This window comes from Cyprinodon variegatus, unplaced genomic scaffold (assembly GCF_000732505.1).
Source record: "Cyprinodon variegatus isolate N-32 unplaced genomic scaffold, C_variegatus-1.0 Scaffold158, whole genome shotgun sequence".
In the NCBI taxonomy this organism is placed as follows: domain Eukaryota; kingdom Metazoa; phylum Chordata; class Actinopteri; order Cyprinodontiformes; family Cyprinodontidae; genus Cyprinodon; species Cyprinodon variegatus.
In genome coordinates, this window is record NW_015150611.1 from 809,495 (window position 1) to 827,941 (window position 18,447).

The 18,447-nt window shown below is 36.4% G+C and overlaps 1 protein-coding gene across 1 annotated transcript in view; it reads right to left on the reverse strand.

The window, feature by feature from the left end:
• Nucleotides 1–17,350, reverse strand: part of LOC107086651 — a 44,388-nt gene extending 27,038 nt beyond the window's left edge. The window contains exons 1-2 of the mRNA XM_015377740.1: nt 17,312–17,350; nt 17,140–17,218 (exon numbers count right to left, since the gene is read on the reverse strand). Of these exons, the coding sequence (XP_015233226.1) occupies nt 17,140–17,218; nt 17,312–17,350 (118 nt within the window). The remainder of the gene's footprint in view (nt 1–17,139; nt 17,219–17,311) is intronic.
• Nucleotides 17,351–18,447: the final 1,097 nt, after the last annotated feature.

The window sequence follows — 18,447 nt, forward strand, 5'->3', positions numbered from 1 at the left end:
CCAAGGTCAGTCGAGAAACATAGTCTCTCCAGCGTGTCCTGGGCCTCCCCCTGGGCCTCCTCCCAGTGGATTGTGCCCAGAACACCTCACCAGGGAGACATCCAATAGGCATCATAACCAGATGCCCAAGCCACCTTAACTGGCTCCTCTCGACGTTGAGGAGCAGCAGTTCTACCTTGAGTCCTACCCGGATGACTGAGAACTTTATCCTATCTCTAAGGGAGAACAAAGACACACTACGAAGAAGACTAATTTCACCCGCTTGTATCCCGGATCTCGTTCTTTCGGTCATGACCCAAAGCTCAGGACCATAGATGAGAGTAGGAACGTAGATCGACAGGTAAATCAAGAGCTTTGCATTTTGGCTCAGGTCTCTCTTCACTACAACAGACCCGTACAGCGTATGTTTTACAGCAGACACCGCACCAATCCGCCTATCAATGTCCCACTCCATCTTTCCCTCATCCATGAACAAGACCCCAAGATACTTCCACTAGGGGCAGCACATCCTCCCAACCCTGAGAAGGCTCTCTACCCTTTTCCGGCTCGAGACCATGGTCTCGGATTTTGGGGCATCTGCTTTTCTGATTGGCTGATGTGGCGCTTCAAGCACCAAAAATCTAAATTTTTTAAACTCCAGCATCTGCTGCTTGTGAAATTTTTTACATCTTAGTGAGTTTCCAAGGGAAAAAACGGAGCGTACAATTTGTCATTTTTTTTTAATTAAAGGCCGTACAATGTACAGCCGTACGCATTGCTAGCTAAAAGCCTGGCTATGAATCTTGTAATATTTTTAACTAATTTCCAACTTGAAGAACCCCACAAATCTGCCTCCAATGCAATCTTTTTATAAACAGTGAAAGCCGCATCATAAGCATTACCAAGCAGTGCTCACAACAACACTGTCCAGCCTGGAAATAATTATGCAATTTCAGTTTCAGCAAGGAAGTTAAAATAAAGTCAGTTTATGCAAAGATCTGAGAAGCTAACTAAAGGAAGCTGCATTTTTGATAACAAGAGCTTCATTAATGCTGGGAGGGAGAGTGAGACTTTCAGCAGGTAACAGAAAGGCAGAAAATATCCCTGTTTATCTCTTTTGCACCTTTAAACCTCTTCATAAAAGGTAAAAGAGGAAGCTTGCTGTTGAAATGCTGGCAGTATTTTGAACAGCTTTATAAATATACAGAGGGAGCCTGGTCTTAGCTAAGTTAGTTGTGTTAACCCTGTTAACTGTGCAAACCAATAATATGCTATGTTAATTACAAGCCAATGCAAGGCAATTTTATTTGCATAACACAATTCGGTACATGGACAATTTAAAAGGCTTTACATGAATTACATACTAAAATACAACAAAAATAAAAGCAGAATAAAAGCAAAAACATTAGTAAAACAAATAAATCAATTGGACCACAAAAAAGTACAACAGCACGTAAAAACACATGATAAAGATGTAAAACAGTTGAACCTTAAACTAATATAATTACATGTTCAATATCAACACTATAATCATTTAATCTCTGTTTCTTATAATAGCAGAATCATAAATCAGCTTTATTGGCCAACATTGTGGCATAAACCAGAAACTTGACTTGCTTTTAAACACTCACTGCATACAGACATTTAGTAAAGGATAAATGGAAACATATGTATGAATATATTGCTTTGTACAGCCAATTATTTCAGATAAAGTAAAGAAGAAAAAGGGAGATTGTGGTCGGGCAATGTTGTTTCACAACAGAGTGGCAAACTACTCAGGCTGTAAGGTTTTCATGGTTTTAATCAAAGCGGCAGCCTGGGGGAAGAAACTGCTGCTGTCTCCTCTGCTCCTAATTGAAATAATAAAGCCAAATCCGGATTGGTGCATAAGACATAGTATGATTAATTTCCAAGTGAAAAATGTGAAACTCCTCCAACTCTAATAGAGCCTTTAAGCACCAGAAGGAGCAATTTACTGGAATTGATGTTTGCTGGTTTTGATCTCAGCTCATTCGCACAGACTTTCTGATGAATTACGCAAACTATTTAATGAGATCCATGCTGCTGCTTAGAGAGTGTTGGGTGTTTTGAAGACAGGCATCCATCTTATCCTTTTGTCATTCATTGCATCGTCCTCTTAATAATATATTGAGTCCAACAGGGTGAAAATGAGGATAACGGCCTTTGATTTTCAACCTGCAGAGCAGGAGGCTGCATGTAATGTATGCATCTTTTCTAAATTTGTTTTAAAATGCCATAATCCAAAGAACTATGTATGTTTTCAAACTTAATTCCTTGAACTAAAGGCATATTATAATAAATAACATGTATAATCAAAGCTGGATTCTATAAAAGCTGGATTAATTTAAACTTTTAATAGTAACCTGATGACATAAATCGGAGCTACAGAACCAGATAATTTATTTAAACTAAACTAATTTGTTCAAACTGATATGTCCAACTGTGTTGTTCAAAAGGGGGCTTTGAAAAGACAAAAGACAGGAAGGACAATCTGTCCAACCTTCTAGTCTTGGACTCTACCAGTCAGATCAAAGGAGAATCCATCATACTAATATGTCACCAAAGACATTTCCACATTTCCATGCTTTGAAAGCATTGGTACAGCATAAGCTGCCACACCTAAACTTGATAAAGTTAAATATCACTCAATATTTAAAGGTGCCGATATGAAAAAAAAAGAAAAATGTTCCAAAAGATCTAAAAGGCCCTAAAACAAATATATCGCAATTGCATACTCTCACATAGCAAAGTAGAAAGCATTTCCCCACTAAACTGAGTGCATTCATTCAGGGAGAAAAAAATGACACAAAAACAATTGCTGTTTGGTGTGTTTTTTAAGGCATCCCTTACAATTTTTTTTTTTATAGGGCTTTACTTTTGAGCAAGATAGAGTGTTTACAGACTTTGAATCAGTAAGACATCTGTTTTGTTTTTTTGGTTAAAAAACACCCATTTCTTTTAGCAATTCTCAAACAATAAAACATTTATTTTAGGTGAATCAGAGCTACATAAGTCAGGAAATAATATATAGAAAATACCTTATAAAATACAAAAACTAAAAAAATAGTCAGGGCCACAATTCAAATGTTTAAAACAGCTGAAGCATAAAAACAGGCTAAATGAAAACCCAAGTTTATCTTTCCTCTCTGGGCAGTATCCAGACCAGGATGAGAAAATGTCCAACGCTCACTGTTTGAAACCCATGGTATTTTTTTTCTCTAAAAGGCTATTATGCAAGCCATGTAAAAAACAAATCTATTTTTTGGTTTAATGTAATATTTGCCAATCAATCTATATGGCTGACAATAAATCTAATTATGTGGTAAAGGAATGGTTCCTACATAAACTCTTTATAGTAGTTGTTGCTTCAAAGAGGTGGCTGAGACAGCTGCTAACTTATTTACATTTCTTTAAACTTTTTTAAACCTAATAATATAAAATGGTTTTCTGGACCAAAGACCAGACAGATGCAAGGAAGCAACATAATGAGTTGATGATTTTAATGAAAAAAATAATAGGTTTAACAGAACCAGACATGGAGACAGGAGACAAACAAGTAAATTACTAACAGCAAGCTGACTGCTTAAGTAAAGCAGGCCTGGGTAATACACAGGTGAATGGCATCCACTAATGAGCAGATGACTCTGGCTGCGGGAGAATAAGTAAAAACGAAGACAGAGGAAAACAAAAGAAGGATTCTACCCAATGATACAGAATAAGGTAGTTTTAAATTAAAAAAAGGCGTGATCTGTAGAATACTACACAGAAGAAAGGTGTGAATAATCCTAGATACAAAATGAAACTTAACACCCGTTAATTATGTAATATTTTTGCATTGCTGCCTAATAAATATGTACAAAATACTTTAGCTGTTTTGAAACATTTCGCTTCAAACAGTATAAACAGAGGAAAACTTTTTGACCAAATCTATGACTATCTCCCCTAACCCCCTCTGTAGAGCACTATATACAGTAGTGGATTCGCCATTTTATATGAGTGTTCAAATAACAAATAACAGAGTGCCCGATGTCCAGATAACTCACCCAGTGAGAACAGACAGGCTGCAGCCTAACAAACCTTTAAGGTCATGCAGGTAGAGACAATAAACATATGGATGGAGCGATGGATGAATGGAAAGACAAGACTATTTGTAAGTAAAAATCCTGCATCCTATTAAAATATATAATAAACAGTTGTTATCGAGGCATAGTTCAGTTTAGCAGCAAACATATTACATCATCTTGAACGCATACTTTTCTCTTCACAAAGTGGGATATCTATTGTTCGTTTGTGTCATTCACACAAAATGACACATTTCTGGGTGAGGTCAAATTCAATTGTGCAGTAAACGGATTATCTACCACTGAAAAAGAGGGGAAATAAGAGGACCTTGTGCAGACTTCACTTTGGATTCTCCTATTTTAAAAAAATCACATTGTCATTCCTAAAAAAAAAAATGGTCAGCTTTACGGACCTTCCTTAATCAAAAGTGTATTTAGTTTCTCACCTGATGTATTTAGAACAATTACCTTTAGAACTATACTATGTTGTACTGTGGCATACTATAATATACTATACTATACTATACTATACTATACTATACTATACTATACTATACTATACTATACTATACTACTTTTCAAATTACTTAAAATGCCACAAAAAATGTATTCATCTTTTATAGATAATTTTCTCTGGAATATTCACAAAAGATAAATCTCCATATTGAAAATTGTTTGCTTCCCTGATAAATCTTTCCCACTTTCTAAGGAGCAACAACCTCAATTGGAATAATGCATAAAACAAAATGAAAATATTTCAAGTTTTTAACTGAATAACTATTTATTTTATTTTATTCACGTTTTCATTTTTTGCTATCTGTGAAGATGAAATGTGGGGAGATTAAATCCAATTTAGCCAAGTTTTATTTGTTAAGCAATTAAAAACAACCATAGCTGACCTGAGTGCTGCACAGAATAAATAAATGAATAAGATCACTCAGACAAAAAGATTCAAATCATTTTTCCACTGTTTCTCTTTCTAATGGTATTGACTTTGTAGATCAAATACTGAGCTTTACAAACTAGACCTCTGGAAAGCAGTAACAACAAAGGTCTGAAAATCTGTTTTTCATCTAGTGCATAAAAACACCTGGTGTCTCCTCATCACAGGCTCAAGATAAATTACACTGATGTAATCCATAAATCCTCCGTACAAAACCACAGAGGTTTCAAGATGGCCAGACAGTATATTTAGCAGCTTCACGGGGATAAGGAAAAGGGAGCTCAGAGGAGACAAACACCAATCATGATGGCCTCGATCAACAGAGTGATTTGAAAGTGGCTGTAAAATAGTATTCAGGTGGTCAGTTTATGTCATCCAAAACCACGCGAGGGACTTCTGAATGAGCCGAACTCTTGAGTACTTCTTTGAAATCATCATGAGCAGGGCTGACGTATACACTGCACATGAGAGATGTGTTATTATGCCAAAGTGTAGCTTAGCTTTCACTGACATGCCTCTCTCATCTGCGATTAGGCCTCTGCTGTGCGTAATGTAATACTTACCTACAGATTTCATGACAAACAACTCAAAGTGACTACGTAAACAAGAGAAACAGGCAAAAACAGAGATATCAGCAAAGGCCAAAACAAACTCATGAACTTATTTAGACATTAAAAATATTCACTATTTAGAAGATTTCGGTTATTTGCTGAAATATTATAACCTCTTCAGCCTTTTTGCAATTTGTCCCATTAAAACATATGTGTATTTTATTGGATATTGACTTAACGTTGAAAAAGAAAAATATATTTTTATATACGTCTTAATATATTTTGCCATATAAAATAGCTTTGAGGTCTTTTTTTATTTAACCACTTTTACAATACCTTCCTCAAGTCAGAATAGAGTCTATCTACAGTGTGTGTAATTTGATTTCATTATAAATCCAACAGTTTTGCCTAGGCTTGGGGGCTTTTTAGAGAAAAGTAAAGGAAAAACAGCATAATGAAAAAAGTATTCAGCATCCAGGTCAGGGATGAAGTTAAGGAGAAATTTAAGGTTAGCTTAAAAACAAAACAGACATCTAACACAGTACTGCAAGAAAATTAATAAGGCCAAAAGTAGCAATAAGGAAGCTGTATAGATTCACAGCTCAGTGGGGAGAATTAGACACAGGGCGACTATTTGCTAAGCACACCTCAAATCTGTCTCTTGTGGAAAGAAAGTAAAAAGCATTTAAGTAAAACACAAATCAAGACAGAGGCATGTAAAAAAAAAAAAAAAAACACCCTGAAGACACAACCACTACTGTGACACAGCTGGGTGGTAGCTAGAGGATCTACCTATTTTGAATGACCATGAGCTGTCACTTAACAATTACACCTAAACAACTGAATCTTGCAACAAAAGTATGCATGTGTTGGACTGGCCTAGTCAAAGTCTAGACCTTAATCCAACAGATAACTATAAGCAAAACCGAGAATTGAAGGTCGCTGTGGGGCTTTTAATCCCATTTGACTGAGCTTGAGCTGTTATGCAAACAAGATTGAAGAAATATTTTACAAGATAAAGTTCAATTCGACTTCAAAAATAATTCATACATCCTAAACGGAAAATACTTGTTTTAAATAATGACATGCGTTAAATATAAATATCTTTCCCTTTTTGTGATTGCAAAGAAAATTGTAACATCGTGTAGAATAACACCAACCCACAGTAATACACACCAAAAAGACATATTGTAAAAAAGTTAAAGGTGTGTGGAACTTTTGAAAATATTGCTTACTATGTTTGTGAATACTTTGTGAAAAAAAGAGAATACACCTTTCTGGAAGAAGCACAAGGAAGGGAACGACCCAGGTATAAAAGAGGGGATCATGATTTTAAGGTTTGCAAGTGGAGATTTGGATCATTTTTTTGTGTATTTTCCACTGAGTCACTGAGAAAGGACAAGATTTCTTTCTACAGTTAGAAAAGAGATGCTTTGTATAACCCAGTCAACATGGGAATGAACGCCCAAACACTGAGGTCACTCAGAAAACAGGAATAGTCTGGTTAATGGACCCCTGGTTTCAACTACGCAGCAAATACACAGGAAGCAGGGTGGGAAGACAAGACTCACAAAAATACCTGCCAAGTCAAACCTACGGGAGAGCTGGGCGGGTAATTTGAAATTCAGCAGCCTTTATAACAACCTAACAGCCTGTCAGTGGCAAACAAATTCAGCTTTATGTTAAAAGGAGACACACCCTCCCCGCCTCTGCTGTGACGACAAACGAAAATCACTCAATTAGGATTTTCCTCATCAGACTTTTACATAATTCATTTGAAGCTAAAGCAAAATCTCTTCTGCTTGAGTCAGATCTTACATACCAGCAGTGGAAGGAGGCATATACAGCACAGTGGACGGATTGTAAAACCTGGCTTAATGCTCAGTAACCCGAGAGCTTCACCTTGAGTCAGAATGCAGCAGCAGTTAGTGTAAGCTATGGCAGAAATGCTGTATGCGGTCAGAGTACATGGGTGTTACAGCATAAAGAGCTTCTTGTGAAGACTTACTAAATAAATTGCAAAACTACATCTGACAGGGGGTTCAGATGAGTAAAACATGCAGGGTGTGCGCTATAAATGGTTCGGGGAGGGGAGAAATGATCATCAAGTTATATCTGTATATAATAACTGTCCCACTATGTTCATATAATTTAAATATATTATTCTGATCATGAAATCAAGGGTTGACAACTGTGTTTATTTTAGAATCTGCTACAATCTAGAGTTGTGTTGTTTATGAACATCTAAAAGATCTCTAGGATGTAAAAGCAGGATAATTACATAAGCCGAAGTTTAAAATAACAAACCTAAAAAAAAAAAAAAATGATATTCTTGAATGTTAATATTACAAATTTAAAACTAGAAATTACAGAAGAGGGAAAAAACCAGGATGAAAATCATATCTGACAGTGAACAATCTTACCATCTTCCTTTCTGCTTGCTGGCTTTCTCATTCATCACATCAGTGGTTTTCTCTGATATAATCCAAAAGGAGTTACAATCCTCCACGGAGCTGTTGCTGCCCGAGCTCAGAGGCTGCTCGACCCAAATGAAATCCATTCTGCCAGGGCACACGTCCGAGGTTGAGTCACAGAAGGCTGATGAGCAATCGTCAAGTCTCCAGCCTGTCCCCAACGACTCAGTGTGTCCCCTCTCTCCCTGTCTCTCTCTCTCCTGTGGGCTCAGATTCACTGAATACTCTCTGCTTTCCGTTTGTCTGTCTCTCCACGGTTGTTGTTTCCTTCTCACAGCCCCTCAAGTGCTCTCTGCTATGTTTGTCTGAGGAGGGGTGAGACCAAACATGAGGAAGGAGAGAGACAGAAAGACAGAAGCAGACTGTCTCCAAACATAGACTTCACAGAAGTATTCAAACCCCCGAAGCTGAACTTTCTCACATTTATTCTTCAACAACTACGTACTTTTAAAGTAAATAATTTAGATTGCTTGTGATAAACAAAGTTGCAAAGAATTGTAAGAGTTAAAAAAAAAAAAATCAATATTTTTCCCTTTTTTCTCTGTATGAGCAGCAGAGGGAGTTAGAAGCACTGCTGCCTAGGTTCTTTCTGCATGGAATTTAATGTTCATGCAGTGCATGTGTAGGCTCTTTCCTCCCACAGCCCAAAAAAATCAGCTTTAGCTGTGTCCATCTTCTGATAAAAGAGTGTTGAAAAGTGGGTGTGTGTTTTTATTGCATGGTGGGAACCAACTCCATAAATCCTAGTACATCATGGGGACCGAGAGCTCTGGTGGGGAGCAATGTCTGGTATCCATGGGTACAAATATTGTTTTAGCCTTAGGTGTTAAGTTTAGGACTAAGGTGTAAATTGAATTTAGGTTAGGGTTAGGGTTAGGTATGAATCTGTAATGTTATTGATAGGGTAAATTAGGGTTAGGTTCACGTTTAGGCTGTAGAAATGGGTTAGAACTGAATGGAAGTCATTTGAGGTTCCCACAATGATGGATAAACATAAACTGTGTGTGTGTGTGTGTGTGTGGTCTTGTTGTACCTACAATGTGAGGGAAGTATATTGTAAAATATCCTACATGCGAGGACTTACAGGTACATATGGGGACATTCAACTGGTCTCTGTATGGTAAAGTTCTGTTCTTTGAGTTGGGATTAGGTTTAGGACTAAGGTGTGAATTCAGTTTAGGTTAGGATTAGGTACATCTTGGTAATAGTAAGGGATAAGATAAGGGTAAGGGTCTGGGTTAGGCCATATAAAATGAATGCAAGTCAACGAAATGTCCACATGTCATGAAAACAAAGCTGTGTGTGTGTGTGTGTGTGTGTGTTTGTCTATCGCATAATATTCCTATAATATACAATGAAACTTGAAATTTGGACTAAATGTAAAAAAATGTAAGTGAATGAGAATGTTTGCAAGACACTGCATGTAACCAAAATGTAGCTGAGAATGAAAAGAGCTCTGAGTAAAATGTAAAAAGGACCAATGTAAACACCAGCGACCACAAATATCACATGTGGTGTTCCCCAAGCGTCCATCTTAGGACCCTTTCCATTCAACATCTCTGGCTAAATGCATAGAAGAAATCAACCTATGGATGTGCCAAAATTGTTCTTTTACTGAATCAAGACAAAATTGATGTAAAAATGTATTGACTAAAGCAGGAGCATCTAAACACACAGCTTCACTTGAAAAAACTAGAAAACCACCTATCAGGCTCTGAAATCTGGGTTTAGTATTCGACTCAGACCTGAATCTTTAGAAGTAAATTAAGACACAAACAAAGCCAGCCTTCTTTCACATAAAGAACATCTCCAGGATTAAATGACGAATGACTGAGCAGGATGTCAAAAAAATTAAATAACGTTTTAATCTTTAGTATAATTGACTACTGCAACTGTGTCTTCACAGTTCTGCCTAAAAAAGTGCATAAGGCAGCTGCAGCTGATCCAAAATGCTGTTGCCCACATCCTCACCAAAACTAAGAAAGTGGAGTATATTATCCCAATTATAAGTCTATCCATTGGGTCCTCGTATCTAAAAAAAAAAAAAAAAAAAGACTTTAAAATACTTCTCTTAATCTGTAAATAACTGAAAAGCTTGGCTCAAAACTACATTAAAGAATTGTTGTTAGTGTATAAACTGCCCAGACTTATTAGCTCATCTGGCTCAAGTCTACTCTACATAACCAGAACCAGAAGCAGCATTTAGATTTAATGCTCCACTAATTTTGCACAAAACCCTAGAAAACTGGAAAAGCCCTGAAACCGTAAATTGCTTTAAATCAAAATTAAAAACATAGGTGTTTAGAGTCGCCTTTGACTCTACCGTTTATATATTATTTGTTAAATTTGCTGTCTGATTTTCCTTTGATTTTTTAAACAGTCACAAACTTGTCTCAGTTTTAGCTGTAAACAAACGATAGGAAAAACTTGTGTATCAAAGTTGTCTAGTTGTCACACCCAGGGGTAGCTATGCTTGTTGCTAAGGTCCGTCCTCTCACTCTCCCTCCTCCTCTGGGGTCCTCCTTCAGGCTCTGCTAATGCAGTGAATCTGCTGGTTAACGAGGTCACTGAAAAGTCACAAAGGGACAGAGAAAGACAGAGATGGGAGGAAAAGAGGGACAGAGAGAGGGATGGAAAGAACTGTTCATGCGTGACAATATATCGGTGGTATTAGGCTTGAGCCAAGCGAGCATGTCCTCGCCAGAGGAGGGAGGCTGTTGATTCATCTGCGGACAGAAAGGGCCTTGTTGTCCTTGTTCCTATCTTTTGGCTTCTCTCTGTCTTGCAAAATGTCTTTCAAACACAAAATCACTCAATAAACATATTATTAACGCTGGTTCTCATTTTAAATAATGATCTGGTAAAATCATGCAAGCCTGTTTATCTGATCAAAAATATTTAAAGAACCTTGTGAGGTAGGGGTGCCTGGGTACAGCCATTAGCATTGTCCCCCCACAGCAGGGTGGTCTAGAGGTCAAATCCTGCAGCAATGTCTAGAGTTTTCATGTTCTCCCTTTACATGTGGGTTTTTCTCCCAAATTGTCAAGCCCCTAAAATTATTTAGCACCAGACTGACAAACTGCCCACGGTGTACAATGCCTCAATAGCACTAACTGCTGGAAATATCAGGTAGGTGTTTTAGTGTCCCAGAGAACAAATAAGCACGTTTAGGTTAAAGCTGAATGACAGTGATGAATCAGGTGCCATCTAGTGGCAACTCTGCAGATTGCAACTAATTAAAAAAAACGTGCTTTTCCATGTAACCATGCCAGACACAAATTGAAAAGCTGAAACAAGCATCTGTTGGTTTGTCTTACTAAGGCTTAAGTTAAGTACTGATATAGTAATGCATACTGATCCAGAAAGAGTCTGGATTATTTGGTTTAAATCAAATAATATATGTTTGATTTAGTTCTTTTTTAACAAAGCTTTTAAGTGTACATGTAAAAACAGCTAAGGATGTAAAACCATCAAACCCTGTTGATTTCCATTTCCCCTTATCTGAGACTGACTCACCTGTAACTACAAAACAGCGATATAGGCATTAATGATGGAAAATAGGAGTTATAGGGACAGAACAACAATCTTTATGCATAAATATTTTTAACTATTTAATTTTGTATTTAGCTTGCATTTGCACTTTTTCCCCCCTCTATGTTCTATTTAATTTCAATGAAAAGGTGTATGCAATATTAAGCTGCACAACAGAAAACAGCCAATAAAACAAGCTCAGCGATGTGAATGCCAACAGCCTTGCTGCTCGTTTTAGAAGGGGAACAAATTTAAAAAAGTTGTTCACACTTTTATGCACTTTGCTTCAATAGCTGTTAGAGAATGGAGCGTTTTGAAGCGACTAATCCGAGCCAGTGATGGAAACAAATGCACCTCCAGCTTTGGCCCTCTATTTTTATCTCCAGTATCTTCAGCACTTGGAGCATGCTTTGCCTCAAGCTCTAGCTTAGGCACCTAACACCTCATTACCATTCTGCAGAGCAGTTAGCATAGCTGGAGATGCATTTCCTTCGATGAGCAAGTGAGGGTCAAAAGTTCGTTTAACTGACAGCTTTATAAGCAACTGGCTGAATCAGTGTTTGTTGTTTGTTTTTTAATAAAACCCCCGAGAAAAGTCACATATCTATTTCATTCATTAACATTTGTAGCAAAGAAGATAATAAATATATAATATACTTTCTATAATATACTCTCTACCTTCTATAGAGGGTCTTCATTAGCCTCTAAGTCTTCTTAGGAATTCAATAAAAGCAATGACTCCCAGGCTTTATTAGGATTCTGCAGCAACACCAACCACTGTATATTTTATGGTGCAAGATTAACTTTTATTTGGCTACCAACGAGGTGAAAAATACTGTTTTAGTACAATGTTTCAGCCTTAGGTTTCATAAAACAGATCTCACAAGGATTTTCTATCTTGTCTTAGAGGAAATAACTCATTTTTGAAGCATTTACAAACATAACTCTATTAATTCAATCAAACAACTTTATATCTAGGTGGCCAAGTATATTTTCCCTTTAGAATTTCTCATCTGAATCCCCCCTAAAATCCTACTAGTTTATGTTTAGGAAGACTTATGTGTAATATGTTATACATATTAACTCTTATATGTTAGCTTTTCATTATAATTTTTAAAAACCACTGGTACTTTAATGTCAACAAACTTCTCTTCTTCTTTAAGCCAACGAAGAATTCTCTAAACACACATGCTCTAACACAGATGTGCAATTTCTGAGTTGTGTTTGTATTTCAGATTTTTTTTCATATGAGTTTATTCTTTTTGGTTTTATTTTCCCAGTTAAGTTTCTTCCACTGTCATTTTCTGTAAGTATTTCTAGGTATTTCTCCCATACTGTTGTCAGCTTTAACCCTTGATTTATCGTTTTTCCGTATTTTAGTTGAGCTACAACTGTGTTTAAAGGTATAGTGGAGGATTTTCGCAAATTTTTGAAAAGAGCCTCCCTCTGCACTTTTATAAGAAAAATGCGCATGCACAAACCTATATCTGCTCCCAAGAGGGAACGCCTATTAAACGTGCGAGACACAAGCCCATTGCTCTGTTTAAAAGTTGCTGTTTGCACTGTCATTCAAGTTTACTTTCCGAAAGAAGATTTGCAATTTTTCCACTATGTAAGTAAAAATAGGGACAAGCATGTAGGATGGCCTTACGTAAACATATGACCAGAATGATTGACAATTAGGAGGACCACTTATTTTGATGATCCACCTGGAAAAAGAACCTCTTACATTGTTCTTCATTCAGTTACCTTGCTTTCATTATGCCATAGCTTTTTTATATCTCATCTCCTAAATCATTACTAAATCTCCTGTTTATTCAGTTTTCATTGCTAGATTATTCTTTTACTCTTCCCTGTTCGTTGTCGTGTTTCTCTGGGATTTGTTTTATTATTTCATTATTAAATTACTATTCTTATCAAAGAAGGTGTATGATGTATGATGATCTATGGGAAAGTTTATCTAAATTAACGTTTACAAATCTTTTTGTTAAAGTAGCAAGTGTTCAGTTTATCAGAGAGTTTGAACTGCCTACTGTGGTTAAAATAAGTTTCATTGTGGCTTCATCAATCTTTTAAAACTGCAAATTTTTTGCCTTTCAACTCATTGACAAGCTCGTCCCATTTAGAAAACACAGAAGGCAAACTAACCCATGGGTAGGTGTCTAGGTGTCTATTTTAGACTTGTAAGTGACTGTGTTGCTCCCGACAGGCCTCCTCTGGAGCTGACCCGCCTGCTGCTCACCAGTCAATGCCATCAATCAACATGAGCTGTTCAGGTCGTTCACAATGGGCTGTGAGGCTTACCCAACTCTTTTTAAACATATAGCTTGAGGAGGTGTTTATGCGTTTGCATTTTTTTGTATATGACACAGACATGTGAGACTAACAGAACGTCAAACAATAAAGGAAATGCTAGGGTTACCGATTAAAGACATTAATTAAAGCATGCAATAGACAGGTTTGGTCAAAACAGGATGAAGTAAATGCATAGCTTTTTTGTTATTCCTTTAAAGTGTTTTCATTTCAAAAAGCTATTTGCTAAGCACATTTTTAAATACTACCCTCTTAAAGTCTCCTGTTCTGTTATTAAGGTCTCATGGAGAGTCAAATTTAACCTAATCTGCTGATCTTCCCTAGATTGATTATAGGTCGACCAAAGGATGATTCACACCTGACTTAATGTCATCTCACTACAGGCTAGCATTCTCAGTCCAGTTATCAGTAAAAAATAGCAGGAGACAGAGGCAAAATGTCTTTATTTGGTGCCTGTGTTTTTATTTTAAAGTAAGGGATAACTGATCCAACAGAGTGTGAGACAATATAATTATAGTTATTCTATTGAAGATGGGACAGATTATTAGTTACCAGGAATGAAACAACTTCTATTTACAGTTTATTTTAGTTAATAATATTTGTATTCCTTTGTAAAAACACAAATAAGAACATGCCACTTGTATTTTAATATTACAATCAAATAGAAAGTAGACAGATAAAACCTAAAATTATTTATTCACTATTCAGTGTTTCTTAAAAGTTATTATTTGTAAACGCCCCAATATGGGAGAAAAAATAGACTGAAAAAAGAAGGATTAAATATGTACTCTAAATTATGTGTAGATTTAATTTATAGAACTCTTTCCCTATTTCCCTGTTCCCTATTTAGGGAACCAGTGTGGATAAAAATACAATGTCATTCACCTTATCCTACTACAAAGAGCAGAAATGAATTCAGTTTATACTAAATCCCTACCTTTTTAATTACTGTCAAAACCCAGACACACTTAAACAGAAAATCTAAACTTTAGATGGAAAATTATTTCCTTTAGATTCTAAAGGATATAATTTTCCAAACTGCTCCAAGTAAATAAACCTCAAAATATGAGCTGCTAAAATGTTTTGCAGCACTCAGTGGTCTGTTTTCTCTCACATTGTAAAGGACATATTCCTTTCATCCAATCACGGTTGTTAGTTACAGCAGATGTGTGCAGATCATCTTTGCAAAAACTCACATCTATGTACACATCAAAACTTCACAGAAACCCATCATCTGCCGCCTACACCATATTTGCACTATATTTATAAGTGTATCAAAAACTAAAGGCAAAAGAGGCCCACATTTCCTTGCAAAGGTATTCATACTTATTGACTATTTTCAGTTATTTGTCACAGCCACAGGTTTAAGTGCATTTTATTCTATTTTCCTTTAACTTTAACAACACAAAATAGAAAATAATTATAAGGGAGGAGGAACATGCAACACAGTTTTTAGTTTTTTTCACAAATAAAAACCTTTTTACTCCATTATTAATTGTTTTCTATCTAAAGTCATTACTAGGTTTAATTCTAGAGGTTGACTTTGGCCTTCTAAATCATTAAAAAGCGTTGATCAAAGCTATTCCATTTTAGTTTTGGCAGTATGTTTTATATTATACTTTTTTCGAGGAACTACATGTAGACAAACAGCCCTAATTACAGGAAACAAGTGACACTGATCCACAGCAAACAGTCTGAAAAACACTATCGAGGTAAAAGCCAGGTGGTCAGAGCCAACTGCGGCTGAACAGGCTCGAGAACATCATCTAGAGGCCACAAAGTACACCTGTACTCTGAAGAGGCAAACAAACCTCTCTGGCAGCTGGTTAAACAAAACACACGGACCCTCCATGCTCTTATTTATAACCTCGCCCACACAGCAGAGGAGGAGACCTGAGCAGAGGAGACGCTGCCACACAGACACACAGACAGACAGTAACAACTGGCTGCAGGAATGAAGCTGCAGCGCTCAGGTCACACGGATGGTTTGTGAGAAATCAGTCTTCAAATACCTCTGACACACTGATTTGGAACATGTTTTTGAACATATATATTACATATATGTGTTTTTTCTGACTGAAAATGTCACCTCAAAATGATCCAGTTGCATTTTTTAAAGCTGGCTGCTGATGCAGTCTATTTTACAGTTCTGTATACGTTTTAATTCAATAAAATAGCAAAATGCATTGTTAAAAAACATAATTTTAATTAATATAAAGTTCTCCAATTCCTCAACTACACCCACAGCATAATGCCATACCCCCAATAGTTTTGTCTTATCTTAAGAAAGCCTTAGAAAAGTATGCAAAAAGTTCATGCCTGCACATACTCCAGCACTGCTAAAACTCTGGCATGATAAATCATACAGTCATATCTAAAATAAAAAGAAGTCTGCAGACGCTTGGGCGTAACGGAGATCCCAAGACTCGTATCTACTCACAAATATCTCCTTGAAGACCTGAGCAGCAGTGATGAATAGCCAGTATCAAATCATCCATAATATTCATTTGGACCCACCACTGACACCGAACCACAGTGTCCTGTACGTGTGACAGTGTCTATGTGTCATCACATCATCACTCTTAGGTGTATGTAACTGACCGGGCTGACCAGGGGAGAGAAAGAAGGGGGGATCATCACCCCCCGCCACCTCATGGATCAGCCTCACTGCTCGATCAGCCCTTTTTTTCACATTGATTTTGTAGAATTGAAACCTAATCCTCTCTAGTGCTGTAGTTTGGCAACATGAAATAGTCTATATCAATTCACTACATAAGCAAAGCAGATTGTGATCCTATGTGATTATTGATCACAATAAATAAAATAAGAATGCCAAAAAAAAACAATCTTTATATAAATTTGAAAAAAAAATCACCTGCGCAAATAATACCTTCATATCATATCTATAAGAAAACTTTAGTGGTCTGTAGTATACAGTAGAGCACTGCAGCACTTTCTCTACATGTGGTAAGCTTCTCAATGTAAGGCTCTGTGAGTTATAGACGTTTTAACACTTAATTAAAGCAAACTTTTCAATTGTAATCAGTAAAAATTATCTTATTATCATTTGGCAATTCAAATGATAATAATCACTTATAATGTGCAGTGAGGCTTGCACCATCATGCCACCATTTAAATGATTTTGCTAACTGAGCAAATGGGTGCTGCAGCTTTCAGTTTACCAACTCTGTGCTCACAACAACAATATCCTGTATTTTACAGAGAAATAACCATCAGCCCATTCAGAGATGTTTTATTCTCTCTACCTTGCGTTTGGCTCCTCTGGTTCCTCTGCGGTGCTGCAGTTAAGACCGCAGGCGGTAGAAGCTGCTGCAGCTCCAGTCCCTGTCCGTCCACCGGGATGAGGGACACGGGGGTCTGTCTCTGCCCTGGACAGCTGCTGTCCGCTCAGTCCTGCTGCTGTCTGATCGATCCCACAGCGGTGCGGCTCCGGGGGCGCGCAGCGGGGATGCGCATGGACCCTACAATCAATTAGTCATGAGATCATTTCAAAGCTAAATATGCTGCTTATTACCAGCCTGTAACTTATGTGATAAATAAAGGTGAAATTACAGATTGATCACTATTAATGTATGTTTTAAATTATTAGAATATTGACCTTATTATTATAATTTAGTTATGTTATAGTTTATAGATACTTTTTATAGATATTTTTTTCTACAAAGTAGTGTTTCATCTACTTCTTTTTTTGATTGATTGATTAACTAATTGTGCATTATATACAGAATACATATATTATAAATATATATCTTTATAAATTGTAAATATATATATATATATATATATATATATATATATATATATATATATTTACAATATTGTCTGATTGTCTATCTTATCTAACAACTCTTCCATGCAGTGTGAATTATATAACATATATTTAAGAGAGTTTAAAATGTATGAATAAAGAATAAATAACACTGTGAAGTAATGGTAATTTTAGAATGTCATTCTTTATTATTTACAATCTTATGTCCATTGTCTCTTTTTTTTGTGGTTTTTTTTGGTTGTTCCAAATAACAGTCCGAACCAAATGTAATCTTAAAAAAAAACATTTTAACATTTCTGATCTTATCGAAATAATATTCAATATGATTGTCTCATACAATCTGAAGCCTTGCTGTGCAAAGTGACTTGTTTGTATCCTTCATATTTGCTTCAACCCCACAGTGGCCTGAAGATGCTTCACATGCCACTGCTGTTTACATCACGGCTTCCTTTCTCGTGGGAACGATGAAGTTGAGCTTATTATAAAGTCACACAAAGGAAGTTGCTTAAGAGGAAAAGCTTCATGCATCTCAGCTTTATTCTGAGAATGCTGTCTGAAGCAGAGTATTTAGCTAAACACTAACGTTCTTTTATATGGTTATAAGTCTTTGAAAAACATACATACTGGGTATGAGATAATTGCAGGTTAATTTGCTGATATATATTCTTTGAAAAAGCTCAACGTTTAGGGGACTTTCATATCAATTTCCTGTTTAGGTCAGAGGTTGCCACAAAAAAAAAAATGATGTGACTGATGTCACTGAGAAAAACCAAAGGTTGCAATT